At 36.5% G+C, this 22,820-nt stretch overlaps 2 protein-coding genes across 4 annotated transcripts in view; both read right to left on the bottom strand.

The window, feature by feature from the left end:
- The window catches only part of LOC121386619 (stimulated by retinoic acid gene 6 protein-like), a 47,485-nt gene that overhangs the window by 18,027 nt on the left and 6,638 nt on the right, over positions 1–22,820 (bottom strand). For 2 of the 3 annotated variants that reach the window (XM_041517582.1, XM_041517592.1), the window contains 8 exons: positions 22,046–22,155; positions 21,136–21,218; positions 20,155–20,288; positions 18,929–19,049; positions 11,215–11,281; positions 10,170–10,289; positions 8,895–8,968; positions 5,938–6,067 (listed from right to left, as the gene is read on the bottom strand). In XM_041517582.1, the coding sequence (XP_041373516.1) occupies positions 5,938–6,067; positions 8,895–8,968; positions 10,170–10,289; positions 11,215–11,281; positions 18,929–19,049; positions 20,155–20,288; positions 21,136–21,218; positions 22,046–22,155 (839 nt within the window). The remainder of the gene's footprint in view (positions 1–5,937; positions 6,068–8,894; positions 8,969–10,169; positions 10,290–11,214; positions 11,282–18,928; positions 19,050–20,154; positions 20,289–21,135; positions 21,219–22,045; positions 22,156–22,820) is intronic. The other variant, XM_041517598.1, reaches the window with a different exon arrangement.
- LOC121386637 lies at positions 84–5,338 on the bottom strand. Its single transcript, XM_041517608.1, has 2 exons — positions 5,138–5,338; positions 84–4,281 (listed from the first exon to the last, which is right to left on the bottom strand). The coding sequence occupies exon 2, from the start codon at positions 1,041–1,043 to the stop codon at positions 96–98; it is 948 nt and encodes a 315-aa protein (XP_041373542.1). The 5' UTR covers positions 1,044–4,281; positions 5,138–5,338; the 3' UTR covers positions 84–95.

Below are 22,820 nucleotides of genomic sequence, written 5' to 3'. Positions count from 1 at the left end.
GAATACTTGGGACAGCTTGGTATGACCGATACCAAATGAGAGCCTGATAATTTGCTCTCTGCAGGGGGGGGGGGGGGGGGGGGGAAGGCTCATGTCTACTCCACTGTAGCTCGATAGCAGCATCCCGGGTTTGGCACAAAATCTTTGTAAAAAATTCTCATGTCGTAGTTTGTTAATGTGCCTGCATCGCCGTAAAGAAGGCATGTGAAACGCTCCAACTTGTCAAATACATCATCATCAATCTCAACTGATTTTCCAAGACGTTGGAAAATTTCAACAAAATCTTGATGCTGCTTCAGGATATTTAAAGCAATCACTTTTCCCTTCCGTACGAAGGCGCTGGTGGTATCGCAGCCAGTAAAGGCGTGGACTGCAGAGAGTGCCAGACACAGGTCTTTTTCTACTTCTTTGATGATGCTATGGATATGTATGAGATGCCTCTTGTTGCCAGTACCAGTGTCAAAGAGAACTTTCTGTTTGAATCCCTGTATAAAGTTGAGTAGAAGTATGACGACATCTGTATCTGGGTATCGCACAATTATTGTGGACTCGTCTGTCGGGTTAAAAGCTATGTGTACACAATGAAGAATGATTTTTGTGTCTGCTTCTTCTTGTGTAGAGATCAGTTCTTCAACCTCTTCTGAGACGGTGTGGGTGCCATCAGAATTTGAAAGAGATATATACTTGTTCTCACAAACAAACAGAACCTTCTTCCCAAGAAGTTTGGAGCCATACTTATCTTTTTTCCACTCATCTAGAAGGAAATGGATAAAACGCTGTTTATTTTTGTCATTTGACAGAAATTTCTTCCAATCTCTAGGGACCTTTGTCAGGGTTCCTATGATCAAAAATGCTTCTGAAGAACATCCTCTGGCTCTCTCAATCCCCTTGATGGATAGTGGTAAGTAGGAGTCAGATACAAAATCTACTCGCTGTACTTTAGGGAGCTGATCAAAGATGCTATCTGCCAGCTCTCCAAACGTGCTTAGAAGTGCCACCTGTGCTTGCAGAAGGGCACTGCCATCAATGACATAGATTGTCATGTTCTGCTTTGGTCATTGTGCTCTGTGAGCTCTTCTAAGATATGCATTAGCTTTGACTTGTCTGTGTTTGTAGGAGTTCCATCAGCAGTGGTCAGTGCCCAAGGAACAAGACCCAATGGAAAGCTAAGAACCCTCTCCATGCTGATGTCATGCTTCAGTGAAAGCAAGATAAGTTGACCAAAGACATTTCTTTCAGGTGTGATCTGCTTTGTTGCATTGAAGTTCTTGGTTCTTTCAATCAGTCGTTCTTGTACAAATGCATTGTAGGATTCCTTTCCAAACTTGTCAGCCTGTAAGAGATCTTGTTCAACATCATTTGGGGCTGGTGCACCTGAGGACAAGCAGTAGAGCACATCGTTGTTTTCTACTTCAAATGGATTGATAAAGTTTAATATTGCCTGTACTACCTTGCTGGTGTCCTCTTCACTTCCCGCAATTTGTGATCGCCTCAAGTCCTTGTGTGAGGTGTACTCTTCGCAATCCATGTCTGCTAGTTACAATGTTGCTTGTTGATAGCTGGCTCTAGCGTGTCTAGTCATACACCATCTGTAGTATGCTGAACGGTTATGACTAAATCCCACAATGCCATCATGGGATTTAGTATGACGATTGATTGCTTGCTATATGGTGATGTCAACTGCATTCCTGGATGAGGGGATCTGTTGACACTGAATCAATTTTCATCTGCCCCAGGGAGAGAATGTGGTAGATTTAAAGGTGTCAATAAGTATACTGTGGTGTATCTGACATAGTTCGTGTGGTCATAGCTACAGAACAAGCTGCACATTTTTTGTAGACTTGCCAAGTGCAGATCCAAGTTGTTTTCTTTAGTTGCTCTTTGAAACTGAAGGATGAGCCACATTCTGTCCATGTAATTGAGCCAGAACTGGGTAATCTTACCCAGTGCTCCCAGACGAACATTTGACTTGAACTCTGAGGAAAGAGAGAGCATGTTCATACAATTTGCATTTTCCAAAGCTGCAGTCAGAGTTTCATTGGATGGGTGTTCAGCTAGGTGGGTCAGTATGCATCTTGCTTCTTCATCCAATGTGTGTCCATGTGATAAATGAAAAACCTGTAATAGTAAGCGTTCTAAGACAAGCTTTTGAACACGCAAGGCTCTGTTGTAATACTTGCCTGTCATCACTTTCTCTATTGATCCCTGATTCAACTAGAATATCCTCAAATCCACTGCACCGCATACTCTTTCCAAGTGCACCCATGTATGAGCATGTGAAGTGAAATCCACCCATTCTAACTATAATGTCACCAAAGACTTGCGGGTGCTGCCATACGAGTCTATAGGCTTTTTTTGCTACAGCCAAATCAAATGTTACAATGGTATATTGCTGACCTACATCTTTTGAAGCTTCTTGACATAATTTTAAAATGTGCTGTACAATTGAATTTTCTGTGATTGGAGCAAATACAGGGGCTAAGTAGTCAACAGTTGATTGATGAATGCCATCCTCGCAACTGCTGTCTGTCACAGACACCCAGCCTGCCTATGGTGGCACTGTTTGCTTGTCATTCTGTAACATGGTTCTTGTACATACCCAAAGTATATCAGACAGTTCAGCCATAGCTTCAGCTTTACAGTTAGGTACATCGGTAATGGATATGGTCAAGTTTGGCTCTGCCTTGTTATTCAACAAAGCATGGCTCCATTTCCTGTGGTTTACACATGACAGATCGATCTTTTGTTCTTTCAGCAGAGTCGGAGACATTGGCCGAAGTTCCACCATTATCCTCTGAGACCTCTTGGATAATGATTCCATGGGCTCCTGAGCCAGATGGTGTTTCTTCTCTCAAGTCAAAATTATCCCAACACATGTGGGTGACAATATTTCTTCCAGGGTGAACTGTTGATGGCAGTACACTACATCTGTCATCAATATTCTTACACATCGCCGTTTCCAGCTCAAACAGACTAGAATATGATGCACAGTGACCAAAACGATGGACTAGGGTAACAATTTCTGTACTACCTGTAATGTTCCTTGATGTCATTCCAAGTAAGAGGTGCTTTGGCATTATCCACTGTCTTCTTGTAACAGCTTGGCATATATCCTGAGCAAATGACAATACCAGTCTGTTTTTTCTCGGATGAATATTGCATTTTCTTGCCAGTAATCAGATATGTGATAAAATCTTGAAGTCGTGCTGGTGGCTGAATTGTATCGCTAAGAAGAAATCGTGGAGATGGGGGCCATGGCATTTGTTGGCAATTATTGTGTGCATTTATAATGAACCTGCGAAGGACCAAAGCTGCCTCTTCCAATCGTTTTTAATCTGAAGCTGCGATTTCAAATGCTGATTCAACTGCATGTCCCTTTAGAACACCAGACGAATAAACAAGTTCACTCCTGTAATTGGGTTGCCAAAACTGAAGCTGACTGCCAAACTGCTTTACTAGCTTTGATTTAAGCTTATATGATTTGTATTCTGTATTGTAAAATTGTGGACTGTTTTTAAGCATGAACTGAAGGTACCGTTCTCTTTTAATTGACATCTGTTCAACATTGGACCCTTCAATAATACTTTCCTTGATGTAATGCGTTATCTACTCAAAAGCTGCTTTGTGTGCATTTTGTTCCTCAATTACTTTAATGTCTTTACTTAACTTGACATTGCGTTCTACAGTACGTGTGTAGTCCTTCCGACAAGAAGCATGATTGTGTGCTTCTCTGGATACTAAATCAACATCCTTTACCTTTAGTAGAATGTCTTCATCGTGTTGTTTTTCTGCAGCTCTCTGTATCGACAGCTCTGAGGTTTTAGTTATACATTTCACAAGTCTTTCCTCTTTTCCCTGTTTTCTAATTCGATTTTTGTCACAAAATAAACATCTGTTCGCAGGAAACAATATGGTGTTTAAAGACTGTTCTGAAGATGTTCTGCGTTTCTTTAAACAACATGGGCCATTGTTATTACTGGGAGGTTCTTTCGTTTCAAGAGTCTGGAAACATGTGACCAGTAGTTTTCTGGCACTGAAGATGAAATGTCATCTAATTTTTCATTTGATTTCTCCCGAGACTTCCTGAATTTAACAATTTCTTTAATATTTTTAAAACAAGCTTCAGATAATGGCCTTACTTTCCTGTCTGATGAAATGAGTAATGCATATCAAACCAGGAGTGCTTTTGTGTTTATTTTTGGAAACTAGGAGATGTCAGTTTCAACGGTTTTTCATCTCTTCTTCTCTCAGCCATCATGGAAAGGTTTGTCTAAGAGTCAACTGCAATAATAAGATGAAGAAAAATTATATTTATGTAAAACATATTACCATTCTTCCGTATAAATGTAACTAATTTGACAATCTTTCCTTCATACATATTTGATTTTACTATCAAGAATGTTTACAATAATGTTTCAGCACTCCAGAAAAGCTATATTAACTACCAAGATCGGCTGTGTAAAGATACTACACTTTTGGCAAGCAGCATTGTGCACTGTGATATCACTGTCACTTATAAACTGTAACATCCTTTCAAACAGAAAACTCTCCATGTTATAATAAACATGGCAATTACATTAGTCACAAAGTGTGACATATTGGACTTTATTATTTCAAGTGTGCTAAATGTTATCATTAAAACTGAAGGAAAGTTAAAACTTTGTTTAGATTAAGTTTTTATACATATTTACAGTTTTTATACATATTTACAGTTTTTATACATATCACAGTTTTTAAAATGTGTATTTTCCATTTGACACAAAAGTCATCTGATGTTGAATATATAATGATATTGCTTTTTAGAAATAGTATCTTTATAAAAAGTTGATTTAGCACCAGCCTTCAAATGTTACTAAATTTCCAAGTAATGTAGCTGGAACAATTAACAGAACACATGCACTTAAGGAGTTTTAATATTACTGGTTAACTTTATGCATTGTGTATATGTTAAGGACACTTGTCTTGTATTTGTGATAATGCAGATAAAATGCATTTTAAAACTCCATGTTGGGATTTTATGTATAGCATATAAAAATAGAAAGTGTAATAAATTCACTCTTTGTTCACAAGGTTCTTTTATAAAATCATTATATAAGGACACCATTTTAATAATGAAAACAAAAATATTGTTACTCACCTTGTTTTTTTCTTCAGAAAACTTGTTCCCAAGAAAGTGTCCGCCATGTTTACCGATATAAAATTAAATAATATTCGTTAGACAACTACTTCCAAATTTTAAAGTTAATAAATCAGCACTGGTTGTCATTCTTTTCTATTAACATGTATATTTTCAAGTAACATATAAGTAACTTTATTGTTATAGTGGTTTATATGTATGTAATTTATTTACAGTTGGAAGTTTTAAAAAGTGGGTAAATCTACTCTTCTGATGTGATGGTTTTCTTGCAAATATTCAATTTTAGTGTGTGTGAATGAGTCATATTTGTGGTGAAATATGCATTGTTTATATACATATTATATGAAGCAAGATTAAACATTCTTGTTTAGAACATAACAAGTCAATTAGTTCAATTAAAGTGAATATTAAATATATATTTGTGTATTTCCAAGGTACGTAGGGTACCTACATTCAAATGTGCCCCACGGGCACATCCACCAACAGATTGCTTGCAGACAAGCTGATTTGAATATCTCTATAGACAGGCTTTACAGATAGACTTATGTCATAAAATCCTGGGGGGGGGGGGGGGGGGGGGGGGGGGGGGGTTATAGTGGGTCCACGGTCTACATTGTTCTGGCCGCACAACAGTCAAGTTAGGAAATAATACTAACCATAACAAATGATCTACCATAAAAACCAAAAGTGACAAATATGATCTAAATGATGTACTAACTGTTAACTGGATTAGCAGGTGACCTATAAAAAGAAATATGTATGCTGGGTCCATGCGCACCACATCGGTATTCGACTCTTACCTGATATGAAATTGAGATAACGACGAAGACGGTAGCCACAATTCTCACAGGATATTTAAATCCACAAACCGGCTTATGTATCTTGCGGTACCATCTCTTATACCAGATCTCATCCGGTTTAGTGGTGTCACTATCACGAAAGAAAAACAAACGGATGAAATGTTGATAGCATTACCTCCTTCACAATGTTCCAATCAGTGACATTAGATGTGATAAAATGCAGTCAGTCAGGCTTTTTGCCAGACAATATTTTGAGGGTACGTAATTATAGTAGTCTTGATACAAAGTGCTCCTACTGGCAGTAGCTAGACTATTAAAGGGACATTACTGAGTTTACCAGACAATATTTTGAGGGTACGTAATTATAGTAGTGTTGATACAAAGTGCTCCTACTGGCAGTAGCTAGACTATTAAAGGGACATTCCTGAGTTTACCAGACAATATTTTGAGGGTACGTAATTATAGTAGTGTTGATACAAAGTGCTCCTACTGGCAGTAGCTAGACTATTAAAGGGACATTCCTGAGTTTACTGCACTTTTTAAAATGTTATCGACTAACAGAGACTTTTTAACGACTGTAATTACATATCAAAGATATTTTTCTGCATAAAATATTAGTGGTTGTATATTAAACGTGTTTCTCGTCGTTCTTATATTTGTACTAGGTTAAATTTCATCTTATTTCCTAAAATATTGTGGGGTTTTTCGTACGTACGTAATTATTTGAAAACAAAATCCAGTTATGGCTTCTTACCAATATTAAGACGACCAGAAATACATTGAATATACAGACACTGATATAATATATACACAAGAAAATATATTTAATATGCAAGTTTAATCGTAGAAATACTTTATTAGTCGAAAACATATTACCATGCTGCAAACTCAGGAATGTCCCTTTAACTCAGCTGGTAGAGCACTAATAAAAACAAAACTACTAAGTGGTTATGGGTTTCAAATCTTTTGAAATGAGACACAGCATTTCGTGTGCTTTGACATATTTTAAAAGGTGTTTCTCTTACTTAATCTTTCTAAAAATTATAATAATGTATCCAATTAATTTCCAAGATTTTAGGGTACGTAAGTTTACCTTTGTAGCCTCTGGCAGTAACCCTGTCAATGTAAGCCGTAGAAATAACAGAGATCAATAGACATTTAGCCGATTCAGCTGTCAGTGTGAGCCGTAGAAATAACAGAGATCAACAGACATTTAGCCCATTCAGCTGTCAGTGTGAGCCGTAGAAATAACAGAGATCAACAGACATTTAGCCCATTCAGCTGTCAGTGTGAGCCGTAGAAATAACAGAGATCAATAGACATTTAGCCGATTCACTTGTTCAGAGTATATTCAGGTGTACGATCGGGAATACGGGAACAGAAGGGAATGTTTTAGTTAATGACGCACTCAACACATTTTATTTACGGTTATATGACGTCGGACATATGATAAAGGACCACACAAATATTGAGAGTGGAAATCCGCTGTCGCCACTTCATGGGCTACTCTTTTCAATAAGCAGCAAAAGATCTTTTATATGCGCCATCCCACAGACAGGGTAGCACATACCACGGCCTTTGATATACCAGTCGTGGTGCACTGGCTGGTACGAGAAATAGCCCAATGGGCCCACCGAAGGGGATCGATCCCACACCGACCGCGCATCGAGCGAGCTCTGTACCACTGGGCTACGTCCCGCCCCACGGGAATATATGTCCTCCTATAGACGAGGCTCTAGATTCTAATTCACAGAATCAATCACTATTTTGCCAAACGCCCAATCCACTCTGCATTGTGCAGAGACACGGTCCTGACCATGTATTACGGTTTTGTCCTACAGATTGATACATTTTGATGTTGTGCAGCTACAGAGAGAGAGAGAGAGAGAGAGAGAGAGAGAGAGAGAGAGAGAGAGAGAGAGAGAGAGAGAGAGAGAGAGAGAGAGAGAGAGAGAGAGAGAACGAGAGAGAGTACCTTTAACATACCCCTGTACAACTGAGGTTTCATGCATGTGCAGCTACAGACAACTTGAATGTGATAGAAAACTGTAGTAATGTGTATGTCAACTAAGTTACCACTGTTGTTTGCTATACATATACAAGTAGTTTAAGCAGTAGCGTGTAACCAGTGTTCTTTATTCTAGTAAACACTGACAAAACAGTCACACTAAAGTTTGTTTTTCGGAACAGTCTGTTATAATCTTTAAATTTAGCGTTGATGAAATATTGGCGATTTCTATGACCTCGCCGAATTACCTAATGTTTTGTTTTCGCTAACTTTTCCGTGTTACATATCGTGGACATATTCAACAAGCGTATCGCTGCACAAGGCAAAGTGAAAGGGATGTTTTGACAATGTTTTCCTGTGTGAAGAAGGTAATACAATACATATCTCGGATCTATTTGTTTGTTTTGAAAATCCGCCAGCAACTTCGTCAGTTGATGTCCGATGAGATCATTGCCGAATTCATAATATTTGAGTTACTGGATGAAGGTTATGTTAGGGTTAGGACAAGAAAAATAATGTTCACCGAACGCCAAGTTTAAAGGGATATTCCTGAGTTTGCTGCAATTTTTAAGATGTTATCGACTAACAAAGACTTTTTAACGATTGTAATTACATATCAAATATGTTTTTCTGCACAAAATATTAGTGGCTGTATATTAAACGTGTTTCTGATCTTTCTAATATTTTTACTAGGTTAAATTTCATTTTATTTCCTAAAATATATTTTTTTCGTACGTACGAAATTATTTGAAGACAAAATCCAGTTTGGGCTTCTTCCAAATATTAACACGACCAAAACACATTGAATATACATACATTGATATTCTAAACAAGAAAATATATTTAATATGTAAGTTTAATCGTAGAACAATTTTATTAGTCGGAAACATCTTACAATGCAGCAAACTCAGGAATGTCTCTTTAATACGACAACAACAATACGACTTACGAGCTGTAGTTCTTGGCATCGAGTAGCACTCTTACATACAGTGCTTGGTGAGGGTGAATAACATCTGTGTTTTCCTGTAAAAGGGAAAACATGCTATAGAAATCATTATGCATAAAAAAAAATTCTTTGAACAGACAACAATGTGCCAAAGTTTAATATGCTGAGTTACGGTTATGTACATAAACGAAACAACGTAGTGGTAACTAGAATCGTACACTACAAGGAAGCATATGGTTTATTTAACGACGCACTCAACACATTTTATTTACAGTTATATGGCGTCAGACATATGGTTAAGGACCACATAGATATTGAGAGAGGAAACCCGCTGTCACCACTTTATGGGCTAATCTTTTCGATTAGCAGCAAGGGATCGTTTATATGAACCATCCCACAGACAGGATAGTACATACCACAAATTTTGTTACATCTGCTGTTGAACAGTGGCTGGAACGAGAAATAACCCACTGGTTCGACCGCGCATCAAGCGAACGTTTTACCACTGGGCTACGTCCCGCCCTCTGGTACACTACAATGCTATTATCTAAGATGTCTCAAAGAATATTCAGCGTGATAAACAAATGAACATGGTGTCAGCAGTAGGAGAGGGTGAATGACAAACATGACTAAATAGGTAGTACTATATTTACACACTGACCTTTTATTAACTAAAGATCACTAAAATAATAAATCAAGGACATTTGCCTCATACTTGTATATTATATATAATATGAACAGAACATGGTATCGAACATGCATACTTAAACAAAATAGGTTTTTCCAATGAGTGTTTCTGCTAGAAATAAATGTTTGGGTATGGCGCTATGAAATGGAAGGAAGATAGGAAATGTTTAATTTAACGACGCACTCAACACATTTCATTTACGGTTATATGGCGTCGGAAATATGGAATGGAATGCAACCACAGTCAACAGGGGATATGGGCGGCCTCCCCAGAAAGAAAATGAATTACGTTTAGGGTTAGGGTTGAGAAAATCATACAGTAATGTAAAGAGAAATTAATTTTGTCAAAAAATTAATTTAAACAAATTATATCTGCCAAAACATTAGGGTATAGCGCCATATCCGTTTTACCCTCTGGCAGAAACCCTGTCAATATGTATGTTATTTTCTGATTCAGGAGATAATCCACAGAATCAGTAGCTATGCAATATTCATAATCTACCTGTAGTTCAAATTTGTGTTTGTAAAAACATGCGTATCGAGTGAATAGAACATATCAATAAACATGACATATAAAAGTATATTCCCTACCTCCAGCACATATTTCTGTTTGTGGAAACACATGTATATCGAGTGAATGGATCGCAGCATCAGGTAAGCATAACAGAAAAAAATTGGTGCCTGAGACAGTATTAGCTGTACTTTGTATCCCTGGGTAAAAAAAGAGAAAGGATTAGGATATTTGTTAAAGCACTGGCACCTCGCATACAGTTTAGTAGACATTCTGCTATTTGATAGACAGAGAATAACGGGTTACTGTATATACATCCTGCGAAGGTCAGCATGGTATTAGCCATTCGACCTGAGCAGGATAAAGCCGATATCTTAAGGCAGTAACCGGATCTTTTATTTATCCTGCAATCCCACATGAATAATAGGAAAACCATTATTTATTCCAGATTTTGTACGCAAATCGAGTATCATCAACCTAGCAAGGCTGTTATAGGATGGCGTCATACAAGATATATGATGTCATTGTTTATAAGCCGCTAGCTCCAGTTTGTCACATTCAAAAAGTGTTTCTAAAGTCTAATTCATAAATAAATATACAAGTTTTGTATCCTTATCGTGATACTAAATATTATTTATATATCCTGTACTAAAACGAATTATTTAAAAATATGTTTATTGAAAATCTAGTCTGAAATACTCGAGTCGAGTCGGACTTATGTCACATTACTTACATGTATGACCAAAAATATATAACTTTATCTAGTCATCATATCTTGGTTGTAAAGCCATTGAACATAAGATATAAATATAAAATAGACAAATAATTTTTAAAATAAATATATAAATATAAAATATGATACTAGTATGTAACTTTACAGAAACAGAATTATTCAGTCTGATCTTGCCAAAGTATGTCTATCAGAGGCGGATCTAGGGCCCAGCCCCCTAACTTTTGCCATAGTTATAATTTTATTATATATTAATTTTCATGTTTTTGCGATCCTCCTCAAAACTTCCCCCAAAGTTCCCTTTGCATTCCACCTCATGTCACTGGGGCCCCCCTAAATGGATTTTCTGGATCCGCCACTGTCTATACGACTGCAGGATAAACTGCCATATACACCTTGTTAGCTCCTTGAACAGAATACTGACACTCAACTTGCAGTCGATACACAACGGTCGCCAGAAACCTGAAAAGTGTAAGCATTCTGTAATCGTTCAAACATGTTGACTTCACATACACATTAAAAGGATTTATCAGGCCTGTAGGAACGACTTCGGGAGGCGGGGGGGGGGGGGGGGGGGGGGGGGGGGGGGGGGGGGGGGGGGGGGGGGGGGCACTGACGGATCGGGTACAAACTCTATATCAGATTTTGGTTACAATGGCAAACATTAATATTTAACCCCACCCCACCCACCCACCCACCAACCCACCCACCCCCGGTTCCTACGGGCCTGTTTATCATTATGGTCAACAAGAGTTAAAAAGGTTCTGAACGGTTATGAATAGTCATAAACATTTTCATCATAACTTGCAATATGCAACTAGAATTCGAACAAGTCGATTTTTATTAGATGTTGCTGAATACGACTACACTTTTGGTAATGACGTCTGATTATAAAATAAGTGTTAAAAATTATAGAAAACCCCCAAAACAACAACAAATAAAACAATACCAATACTACCACTAACAAATAAAACAATACCAATACTACCACTAACAATACCAATACTACCACTAACAAATAAAACAATACCAATACTACCACTAACAATACCAATACTACCACTAACAAATAAAACAATACCAATACTACCACTAACAATACCAATACTACCACTAACAAATAAAACAATACCAATACTACCACTAACAAATAAAACAATACCAATACTACCACAAACAATACCAATACTACCACTAACAAATAAAACAATACCAATACTACCACAGACAATACCAATACTACCACAGACAATACCAATACTACCACAAACAATACCAATACTACCACTAACAAAACCAATACTACCACTAACAATACCAATACTACCACTAACAATACCAATACTACCACTAACAATACCAATACTACCACTAACAATACCAAAACCACTAACAAATAAAACCATACCAATACTACCACTAACAATACCAATACTACCACTAACAAAACCAATACTACCACTAACAATACCAATACTACCACTAACAATACCAATACTACCACTAACAATACCAATACTACCACTAACAAATAAAACAATACCAATACTACCACTAACAAATAAAACAATACCAATACTACCACTAACAAAACCAATACTACCACTAACAATACCAATACTACCACTAACAATACCAATACTACCACTAACAATACCAATACTACCACTAACAAATAAAACAATACCAATACTACCACTAACAATACCAATACTACCACTAACAATACCAATACTACCACAAACAATACCAGTACTACCACTAACAATACCAATACTACCACTAACAATACCAATACTACCACAAACAATACCAGTACTACCACTAACAATACCAATACTACCACTAACAATACCAATACTACCACTAACAATACCAATACTACCACTAACAATACCAATACTACCACTAACAAATAAAACAATACCAATACTACCACTAACAATACCAATACTACCACTAACAATACCAATACTACCACTAACAATACCAATACTACCACTAACAAAACCAATACTACCACTAACAAAACCAATACTACCACTAACAAAACCAATACTACCACTAACAATGCCAATACTACCACTAACAATACCAATACTACCACTAACAATACCAATACTACCACTAATAATACCAATACTACCACAAACAAAACCAATACTACCACTAACAATACCAATACTACCACTAACAATACCAATACTACCACTAACAATACCAATACTACCACTAACAAATAAAACAATACCAATACTACCACTAACAATACCAATACTACCACTAACAATACCAATACTACCACTAACAATACCAATACTACCACAAACAATACCAATACTACCACTAACAATACCAATACTACCACTAACAATACCAATACTACCACTAACAAATAAAACAATACCAATACTACCACTAACAATACCAATACTACCACTAACGATACCAATACTACCACTAACAAAACCAATACTACCACAAACAATACCAATACTACCACTAACAATACCAATACTACCACTAACAATACCAATACTACCACTAACAAATAAAACAATACCAATACTACCACTAACAATACCAATACTACCACTAACAATACCAATACTACCACAAACAATACCAATACTACCACTAACAATACCAATACTACCAGTAACAAATAAAACAATACCAATACTACCACTAACAATACCAATACTACCACTAACAAAACCAATACTACCACTAACAATACCAATACTACCACTAACAATACCAATACTACCACTAACAACACCAATACTACCACTAACAAAACCAATACTACCACTAACAATACCAATACTACCACTAACAAATAAAACAATACCAATACTACCACTAACAAATAAACCAATACCAATACTACCACTAACAAAACCAATACTACCACTAACAATACCAATACTACCACTAACAAATAAAACAATACCAATACTACCACTAACAATACCAATACTACCACTAACAATACCAATACTACCACAAACAATACCAGTACTACCACTAACAATACCAATACTACCACTAACAAATAAAACAATACCAATACTACCACTAACAAAACCAATACTACGACTAACAATACCAATACTACCACTAACAATACCAATACTACCACTAACAATACCAATACTACCACTAACAAATAAAACAATACCAATACTACCACTAACAATACCAATACTACCACTAACAATACCAATACTACCACTAACAAAACCAATACTACCACTAACAATACCAATACTACCACTAACAATACCAATACTACCACTAACAATACCAATACTACCACTAACAAAACCAATACTACCACTAACAATACCAATACTACCACTAACAATACCAATACTACCACTAACAAATAAAACAATACCAATACTACCACTAACAATACCAATACTACCACTAACAATACCAATACTACCACTAACAATACCAATACTACCACTAACAAAACCAATACTACCACAAACAAAACCAATACTACCACTAACAATACCAATACTACCACTAACAATACCAATACTACCACTAACAATACCAATACTACCACTAACAAATAAAACAATACCAATACTACCACTAACAATACCAATACTACCACTAACGATACCAATACTACCACTAACAAAACCAATACTACCACAAACAATACCAATACTACCACTAACAATACCAATACTACCACTAACAATACCAATACTACCACTAACAAATAAAACAATACCAATACTACCACTAACAATACCAATACTACCACTAACAATACCAATACTACCACTAACAATACCAATACTACCACTAACAAATAAAACAATACCAATACTACCACTAACAATACCAATACTACCACTAACAAAACCAATACTACCACTAACAATACCAATACTACCACTAACAATACCAATACTACCACTAACAACACCAATACTACCACTAACAAAACCAATACTACCACTAACAATACCAATACTACCACTAACAAATAAAACAATACCAATACTACCACTAACAAATAAAACAATACCAATACTACCACTAACAAAACCAATACTACCACTAACAATACCAATACTACCACTAACAAATAAAACAATACCAATACTACCACTAACAATACCAATACTACCACTAACAATACCAATACTACCACAAACAATACCAGTACTACCACTAACAATACCAATACTACCACTAACAAATAAAACAATACCAATACTACCACTAACAAAACCAATACTACGACTAACAATACCAATACTACCACTAACAATACCAATACTACCACTAACAATACCAATACTACCACTAATAAATAAAACAATACCAATACTACCACTAACAATACCAATACTACCACTAACAATACCAATACTACCACTAACAAAACCAATACTACCACTAACAATACCAATACTACCACTAACAATACCAATACTACCACTAACAATACCAATACTACCACTAACAAAACCAATACTACCACTAACAATACCAATACTACCACTAACAATACCAATACTACCACTAACAATACCAATACTACCACTAACAATACCAATACTACCACTAACAAATAAAACAATACCAATACTACCACTAACAATACCAATACTACCACTAACAATACCAATACTACCATTAACAATACCAATACTACCACTAACAATACCAATAGTACCACTAACAAAACCAATACTACCACAAACAAAACCAATACTACCACTAACAATACCAATACTACCACTAACAATACCAATACTACCACTAACAATACCAATACTACCACTAACAAATAAAACAATACCAATACTACCACTAACAATACCAATACTACCACTAACGATACCAATACTACCACTAACAAAACCAATACTACCACAAACAATACCAATACTACCACTAACAATACCAATACTACCACTAACAATACCAATACTACCACTAACAAATAAAACAATACCAATACTACCACTAACAATACCAATACTACCACTAACAATACCAATACTACCACAAACAATACCAATACTACCACTAACAATACCAATACTACCACTAACAAATAAAACAATACCAATACTACCACTAACAATACCAATACTACCACTAACAAAACCAATACTACCACTAACAATACCAATACTACCACTAACAATACCAATACTACCACTAACAAAACCAATACTACCACTAACAATACCAATACTACCACTAACAAATAAAACAATACCAATACTACCACTAACAAATAAAACAATACCAATACTACCACTAACAAAACCAATACTACCACTAACAATACCAATACTACGACTAACAATACCAATACTACCACTAACAATACCAATACTACCACTAACAATACCAATACTACCACTAACAAATAAAACAATACCAATACTACCACTAACAATACCAATACTACCACTAACAATACCAATACTACCACAAACAATACCAGTACTACCACTAACAATACCAATACTACCACTAACAAATAAAACAATACCAATACTACCACTAACAAAACCAATACTACGACTAACAATACCAATACTACCACTAACAATACCAATACTACCACTAACAATACCAATACTACCACTAACAAATAAAACAATACCAATACTACCACTAACAATACCAATACTACCACTAACAATACCAATACTACCACTAACAATACCAATACTACCACTAACAAAACCAATACTACCACTAACAATACCAATACTACCACTAACAATGCCAATACTACCACTAACAATGCCAATACTACCACTAACAAAACCAATACTACCACTAACAATACCAATACTACCACTAACAATACCAATACTACCACTAACAATACCAATACTACCACTAACAAATAAAACAATACCAATACTACCACTAACAATACCAATACTACCACTAACAATACCAATACTACCACTAACAATACCAATACTACCACTAACAATACCAATACTACCACTAACAAAACCAATACTACCACAAACAAAACCAATACTACCACTAACAATACCAATACTACCATTAACAAAACCAATACTACCACTAACAATACCAATACTACCACTAACAAATAAAACAATACCAATACTACCACTAACAAATAAAACAATACCAATACTACCACTAACAAAACCAATACTACCACTAACAATACCAATACTACCACTAACAATACCAATACTACCACTAACAATACCAATACTACCACTAACAATACCAATACTACCACTAACAAATAAAACAATACCAATACTACCACTAATAATACCAATACTACCACTAACAATACCAATACTACCACAAACAATACCAGTACTACCACTAACAATACCAATACTACCACTAACAAAACCAATACTACGACTAACAATACCAATACTACCACTAACAATACCAATACTACCACTAACAATACCAATACTACCACTAACAAATAAAACAATACCAATACTACCACTAACAATACCAATACTACCACTAACAATACCAATACTACCACTAACAATACCAATACTACCACTAACAAAACCAATACTACCACTAACAATACCAATACTACCACTAACAATGCCAATACTACCACTAACAATGCCAATACTACCACTAACAAAACCAATACTACCACTAACAATACCAATACTACCACTAACAATACCAATACTACCACTAACAATACCAATACTACCACTAACAAATAAAACAATACCAATACTACCACTAACAATACCAATACTACCACTAACAATACCAATACTACCACTAACAATACCAATACTACCACTAACAATACCAATACTACCACTAACAAAACCAATACTACCACAAACAAAACCAATACTACCACTAACAATACCAATACTACCACTAACAATACCAATACTACCACTAACAATACCAATACTACCACTAACAAATAAAACAATACCAATACTACCACTAACAATACCAATACTACCACTAACAATACCAATACTACCACTAACAATACCAATACTACCACTAACAATACCAATACTACCACTAACAAAAATCCAAACAACATTGATTTCCTTTCAGATTGGGTCGGAACGTAGCCCAGTGGTAAAGCGTTCGCTTGATGCGAGGTCGGTCTAGGATCGATCCCCGACGGTGGACCCATTGGGCTATTTCTCGTTCCAGCCAGTGCTCCACAACTGGTGTAACAAAGGCCGTGGTATGTACTATCCTGTCTGTGGGATGGTGCATATAAAAGATCCCTTGCTGCTAATCCAAGAGTAGCCCATGAAGTAGGACAGCGGGTTTCCTCTCTCAATACTTGTGTGGTCCTTAACCATATGTCTGACGCCATATATCCGTAAATAAAATGTGTTGAGTGCGTCGTTAAATAAAACAATTCCTTCCTTCCTTCCTTCCAGATTGTTCTGAAACTTTAACCATTAAAATGTTTCTTAGCAAACAATACCTTCGCACACAGACGGTTCTGGCTATCAACCTCATCCATATCAACCATCACCAACCATGCACAGTCCCAACCACATATATCTGAACAACGTCCATACACAATGTCAACAACAACAAAGTTAAATTTTGTATTGTTTAACGACACCACTAGAGCACATTGATTTATTAATCATCGGCTACTGGGTGTCAAACATTTGGTAATTTTGACATAATTATAGTCTTAAAGAGGAAACCCGCTACAGTTGTCCATTAATAGGGAAAAATATATTTCTATGCACCATCCAACAGACAGGATAACACATACCACGGCCTTTGATATACAGTCGTGGTGCACTGACTCGGACGAGAAATAGCCCAACGGCCGCACCGACGGGGATCGATCCCAAACCGACCGCGCATCAGGCGGACGCTTTACCACTGGGCTACGTCCCAAACTCAAGAACAACAATATCTACCACAAACTACTATCACTAACATCTGTAACAACCAATAGAATAACAATCAGCATATATATATATATATATATATATATATATATATATATATATATATATATATATATAAAAGCTAAAATATCAGCTACTACAACAATCAGTCGGGCCCTAAAAGTCTTACCACAGTGTACTGTACAGAAATAACGTGATGGCTCCGACCAGCTTGTGTCGTGTAGCTATACATGCAAACAGCGGGAAACATATGACGCTGTACTCTAGAGCACTCAGCTGAATGAGCAGAGCTAAAACATTAAAGCAATTCATCATACACCAATATCATTAATCGTATGACTTACTGAATATCAATTCTAGATGTATGTCGTAACCATTTCAGACTGTTTGTGTGTGTCTCAATGAACATCACTTCTAGATGTTTACCGTAAACATTGGTTAATATTAATGATGACACATGAAAAGCTCTTGACATTCAATTGACACCTTTACGTTTGCAACAGAAATAAACAGTTTATTCGGGGTGAAATTATTACCTCTTCCCATCAGGTATGTTGCTGTTTATATCTAATTATTTTGCAAAGGTAACTGACAAAGCAACCATGATGAGACACCAGATATAGATGCAAGGATGAAATCTCCAGTACAGGAGCTCCTCGGGAATGGCTCTCGTTCTATAGATGAGACACTGGATAAAGATTCAAGAAGGATGAAATGTGCAGTACAGGATCTCCTTAGGAGTGGTTGTCCTTCTATAGATGAGGCAGTGGATAAAGATTCAAGAAGGATGAAATGTCCAGTACAGGATCTTCTTGGAAGTGGCTGTCCTTCTATAGATGAGGCACTAGATAGAGATTCAAGAAGGATACAATCCCCAGTACAGGATCTCCTCGGGTGCGGCTGTCCTTCTATAGATGAGACACTAGATGAAGATTCAAGAAGGATGAAATCTTCAGTACAGGATCTCCTTGGGACTGGCTGTCATTCTATAGACGAGGCACTAGATAGAGATTCAAGAAGGATGAGAACTCCAGTAGAGATTCAAGAAGGATAAGAACTCCAGTACAGGATCTCATTGGGAGTGACTGTCATTCTATAGACGAGGCACTAGAGATTCAAGAAGGATGAAATCTCCAGTACAGGATCTCCTCGGGAGTGGTTGTCCTTCTATAGATAAGGCACTAGATAAAGATTCAAGAAGGATGAAATCTCCGGTACAAGATCTCTACGTGTTATAGATGAGGTACTAGATAGAGATTTATGGAATCAACCACAATTTTGCAAAATATCCATTCGACTCTTGCATTGTGCGGAGATACGGTCCTAATCACGTATTACAGTTTTGTCGTTCAGATTTACTCAAGAGTAATTATCAAATAAAATCAACAGACCAACCTGCCGCCCATATCGGCACGGAGAATGGGTAAACGTTGGCGTTAGTGAATAAACTGATGATGAGGTTAGTGATGGCGCCAAACCCGGCAGCATACCCGAACCGATCTTCATAGCCATCCAGGAAATGCAGTGGCCTGCAAAACAAAAATTGTGAAAAAGTTTGTTTTGTTTAACGACACCAATAGAGCACATTTATTTATCTATTTTATTTGTATTAAAAAAATAATTAATAGAGCACATTTATTAATTAATCATCGGCTATTGGTCAAACATTTGGTAAGTATGACATATTTCTCAGAAAGGAAACCCGCTACATTTTCCCATTAGTAGCAAGAGATCTTTTATATGCACTTTCCCACAGACAGAAAAACACAAACCACTGCATTTGACCAGTTGTGGTGCACTGGTTGTAACGAGAAAACCCCCAACAGTTAAATGTATGCACCGAGGTGGTTCGATCCTGCGATGCAAGCACCTCAAGCGAGCACTCAACAGACTGAGCTAAATCCCGACCCCCAAAATTGTGCAAGTACAGCTGTAATGGTTCAAACAAACAGACTAACAAACACAAAACTCAGAAAGGATACAGGGAACACCACCGTGTCAGTATGGTGAATAAGCGAAATGTAAAACCAATCCTGGACAGGAAGGAAGGAAATGTTTTATTTAACGACACACGCACCACATTTTATTTACCGTTATATGACGTCATACATATGGTTAAGGACCATACAGATATAAAAGGATGAAATCCGCTGTCGCCACTTCATGGGCTACTCTTTTCGATTAGCAGCCAGGGATCTTTTATGTGCACCATCCCGCAGACAGGATAGTACATACCACGGCCTTTGTTACACCAGTTGTGGAGCACTCGCTGGAACGAGAAATATCCCAATGGGGCCACCGATGGGGAATCCTGGACAGAGGCGATCGTAGAGTGCCAGTTAGATTTGGTTGTCATTACTACTACGTTCTACTTACACGATGAGAGCAGGTCTCCCTCCACAGATATCGACATGTGATCGTCGATGTTCAAGAAAGGCGAGCATTCCAATTATTAGAGTCTGAGGAAACACAACGTAAATAATAGTAATTATAAAATAAAAAAAGGTAATAATGATAGTAGTAGTAGTAGTAGTAGTAGTAGTAGTAGTAGTAGTAGTAGTAGTAGTAGTAGTAGTAATAGTAGTAGTAGTAGTAGTAATAGAAGTAGTAGTAGTAGTAGTAGTAGTAGTAGTAAAGTAATAATAATAATTTTACTATTAATACTACTACTATTAAATAATAATTATAATAATATAATATAATACAATATTATATAATATTATATAATATATAATGATGATGATATTTAATGTTATCACACCGAAATGGTACACCACGTGCGCAAAGGATAAATGAATGAACGAAGAAACGTATCATCACTTGTATTAAACTATACGTACATGTACTGCAGGAATAGCGAAGTAGTCTGTGAACTGATGAAACCAGGACGACATGATCATCACCGGTAATAAAATATGCCTAGTTCAGGAATAACAGCGTAGTGCGTGAATTGATGAAAGTCGAAACCAGGAAGACACGTATCATTAATAGAGTTCAACTATACGTACTGCAGGAATAAAGGAGTAGTGCGTGAATTGATGAAACCAAGAAGGCGCGTATCATCACTGGAGTTCAACTATACGTACTGCAGGAATAACGAAGTAGTGTGTGAATTGATTAAAGTCGAAACCAGGAAGACACGTATCATCAGTAGAGTTCAACTATACGTACTGCAGGAAAAATAGAGTAGTTGTCCGTGAATTGACGAATTCAGGGAGAAACTACGTGAATAACAGAGTAGTGCGTGAATTGGTGGACTTTAAAACCAGTATTAAACTATACGTACTGCAGGAATAACAGAGTAGTGCGTGAATTGATGAAAGTCAAAACCAGGAAGACACGAATCATCACTGATATTGAACGTGGTGTCGTTTTCGAAATCTCCAAACACCATAGCTGTAAGAACAAATAAAATATTAGTCCACGTTATCATAAACACATTATCAGGGGGTGGTTTAACACTAGTCCACGTTATCATAAACACATTATCATGGGGTGGTTTAACACTAGTCCATCATCATAAACACGATATCATGGGGTGGTTTAACACTAGTCCATCTTCATAAACACATTATCATGGGGTGGTTTAACACTAGTCCATCTTCATAAACACATTATCATGGGGTGGTTTAACACTAGTCCATCTTCATAAACACATTATCATGGGGTGGTTTAACACTAGTCCATCTTCATAAACACATTATCATGGGGTGGTTTAACACTAGTCCATCTTCATAAACACATTATCATGGGGTGGTTTAACACTAGTCCATCTTCATAAACACATTATCATGGGGTGGTTTAACACTAGTCCACGTTATCATGAACACATTATCATGGGGTGGTTTAACACTAGTCCATCATAAACACATTATGAGCGGGTGGTTTAACACTAGTCCATCATAAACACATTATAATGGGGTGGTTTAACACTAGTCCATCATCATAAACACATTATCATGGGGTGGTTTAACACTAGTCCATCATCATAAACACATTAGCATGGGGTGGTTTAACACTAGTCCATCTTCATAAATACATTATCATGGGGTGGTTTAACA

This window comes from Gigantopelta aegis, chromosome 2, assembly GCF_016097555.1.
Source record: "Gigantopelta aegis isolate Gae_Host chromosome 2, Gae_host_genome, whole genome shotgun sequence".
In the NCBI taxonomy this organism is placed as follows: Eukaryota; Metazoa; Mollusca; class Gastropoda; order Neomphalida; family Peltospiridae; genus Gigantopelta; species Gigantopelta aegis.
Note: the sequence above shows the minus strand (reverse complement) of the source record. Positions and strands in the feature narration are given on the sequence as shown.

Excerpts from the sequence above, each read along its gene's own strand:
- LOC121386637 (XM_041517608.1), bottom strand. The coding sequence starts at position 1,043 with ATGACAATCTATGTCATTGATGGCAGTGCCCTTCTGCAAGCACAGGTG.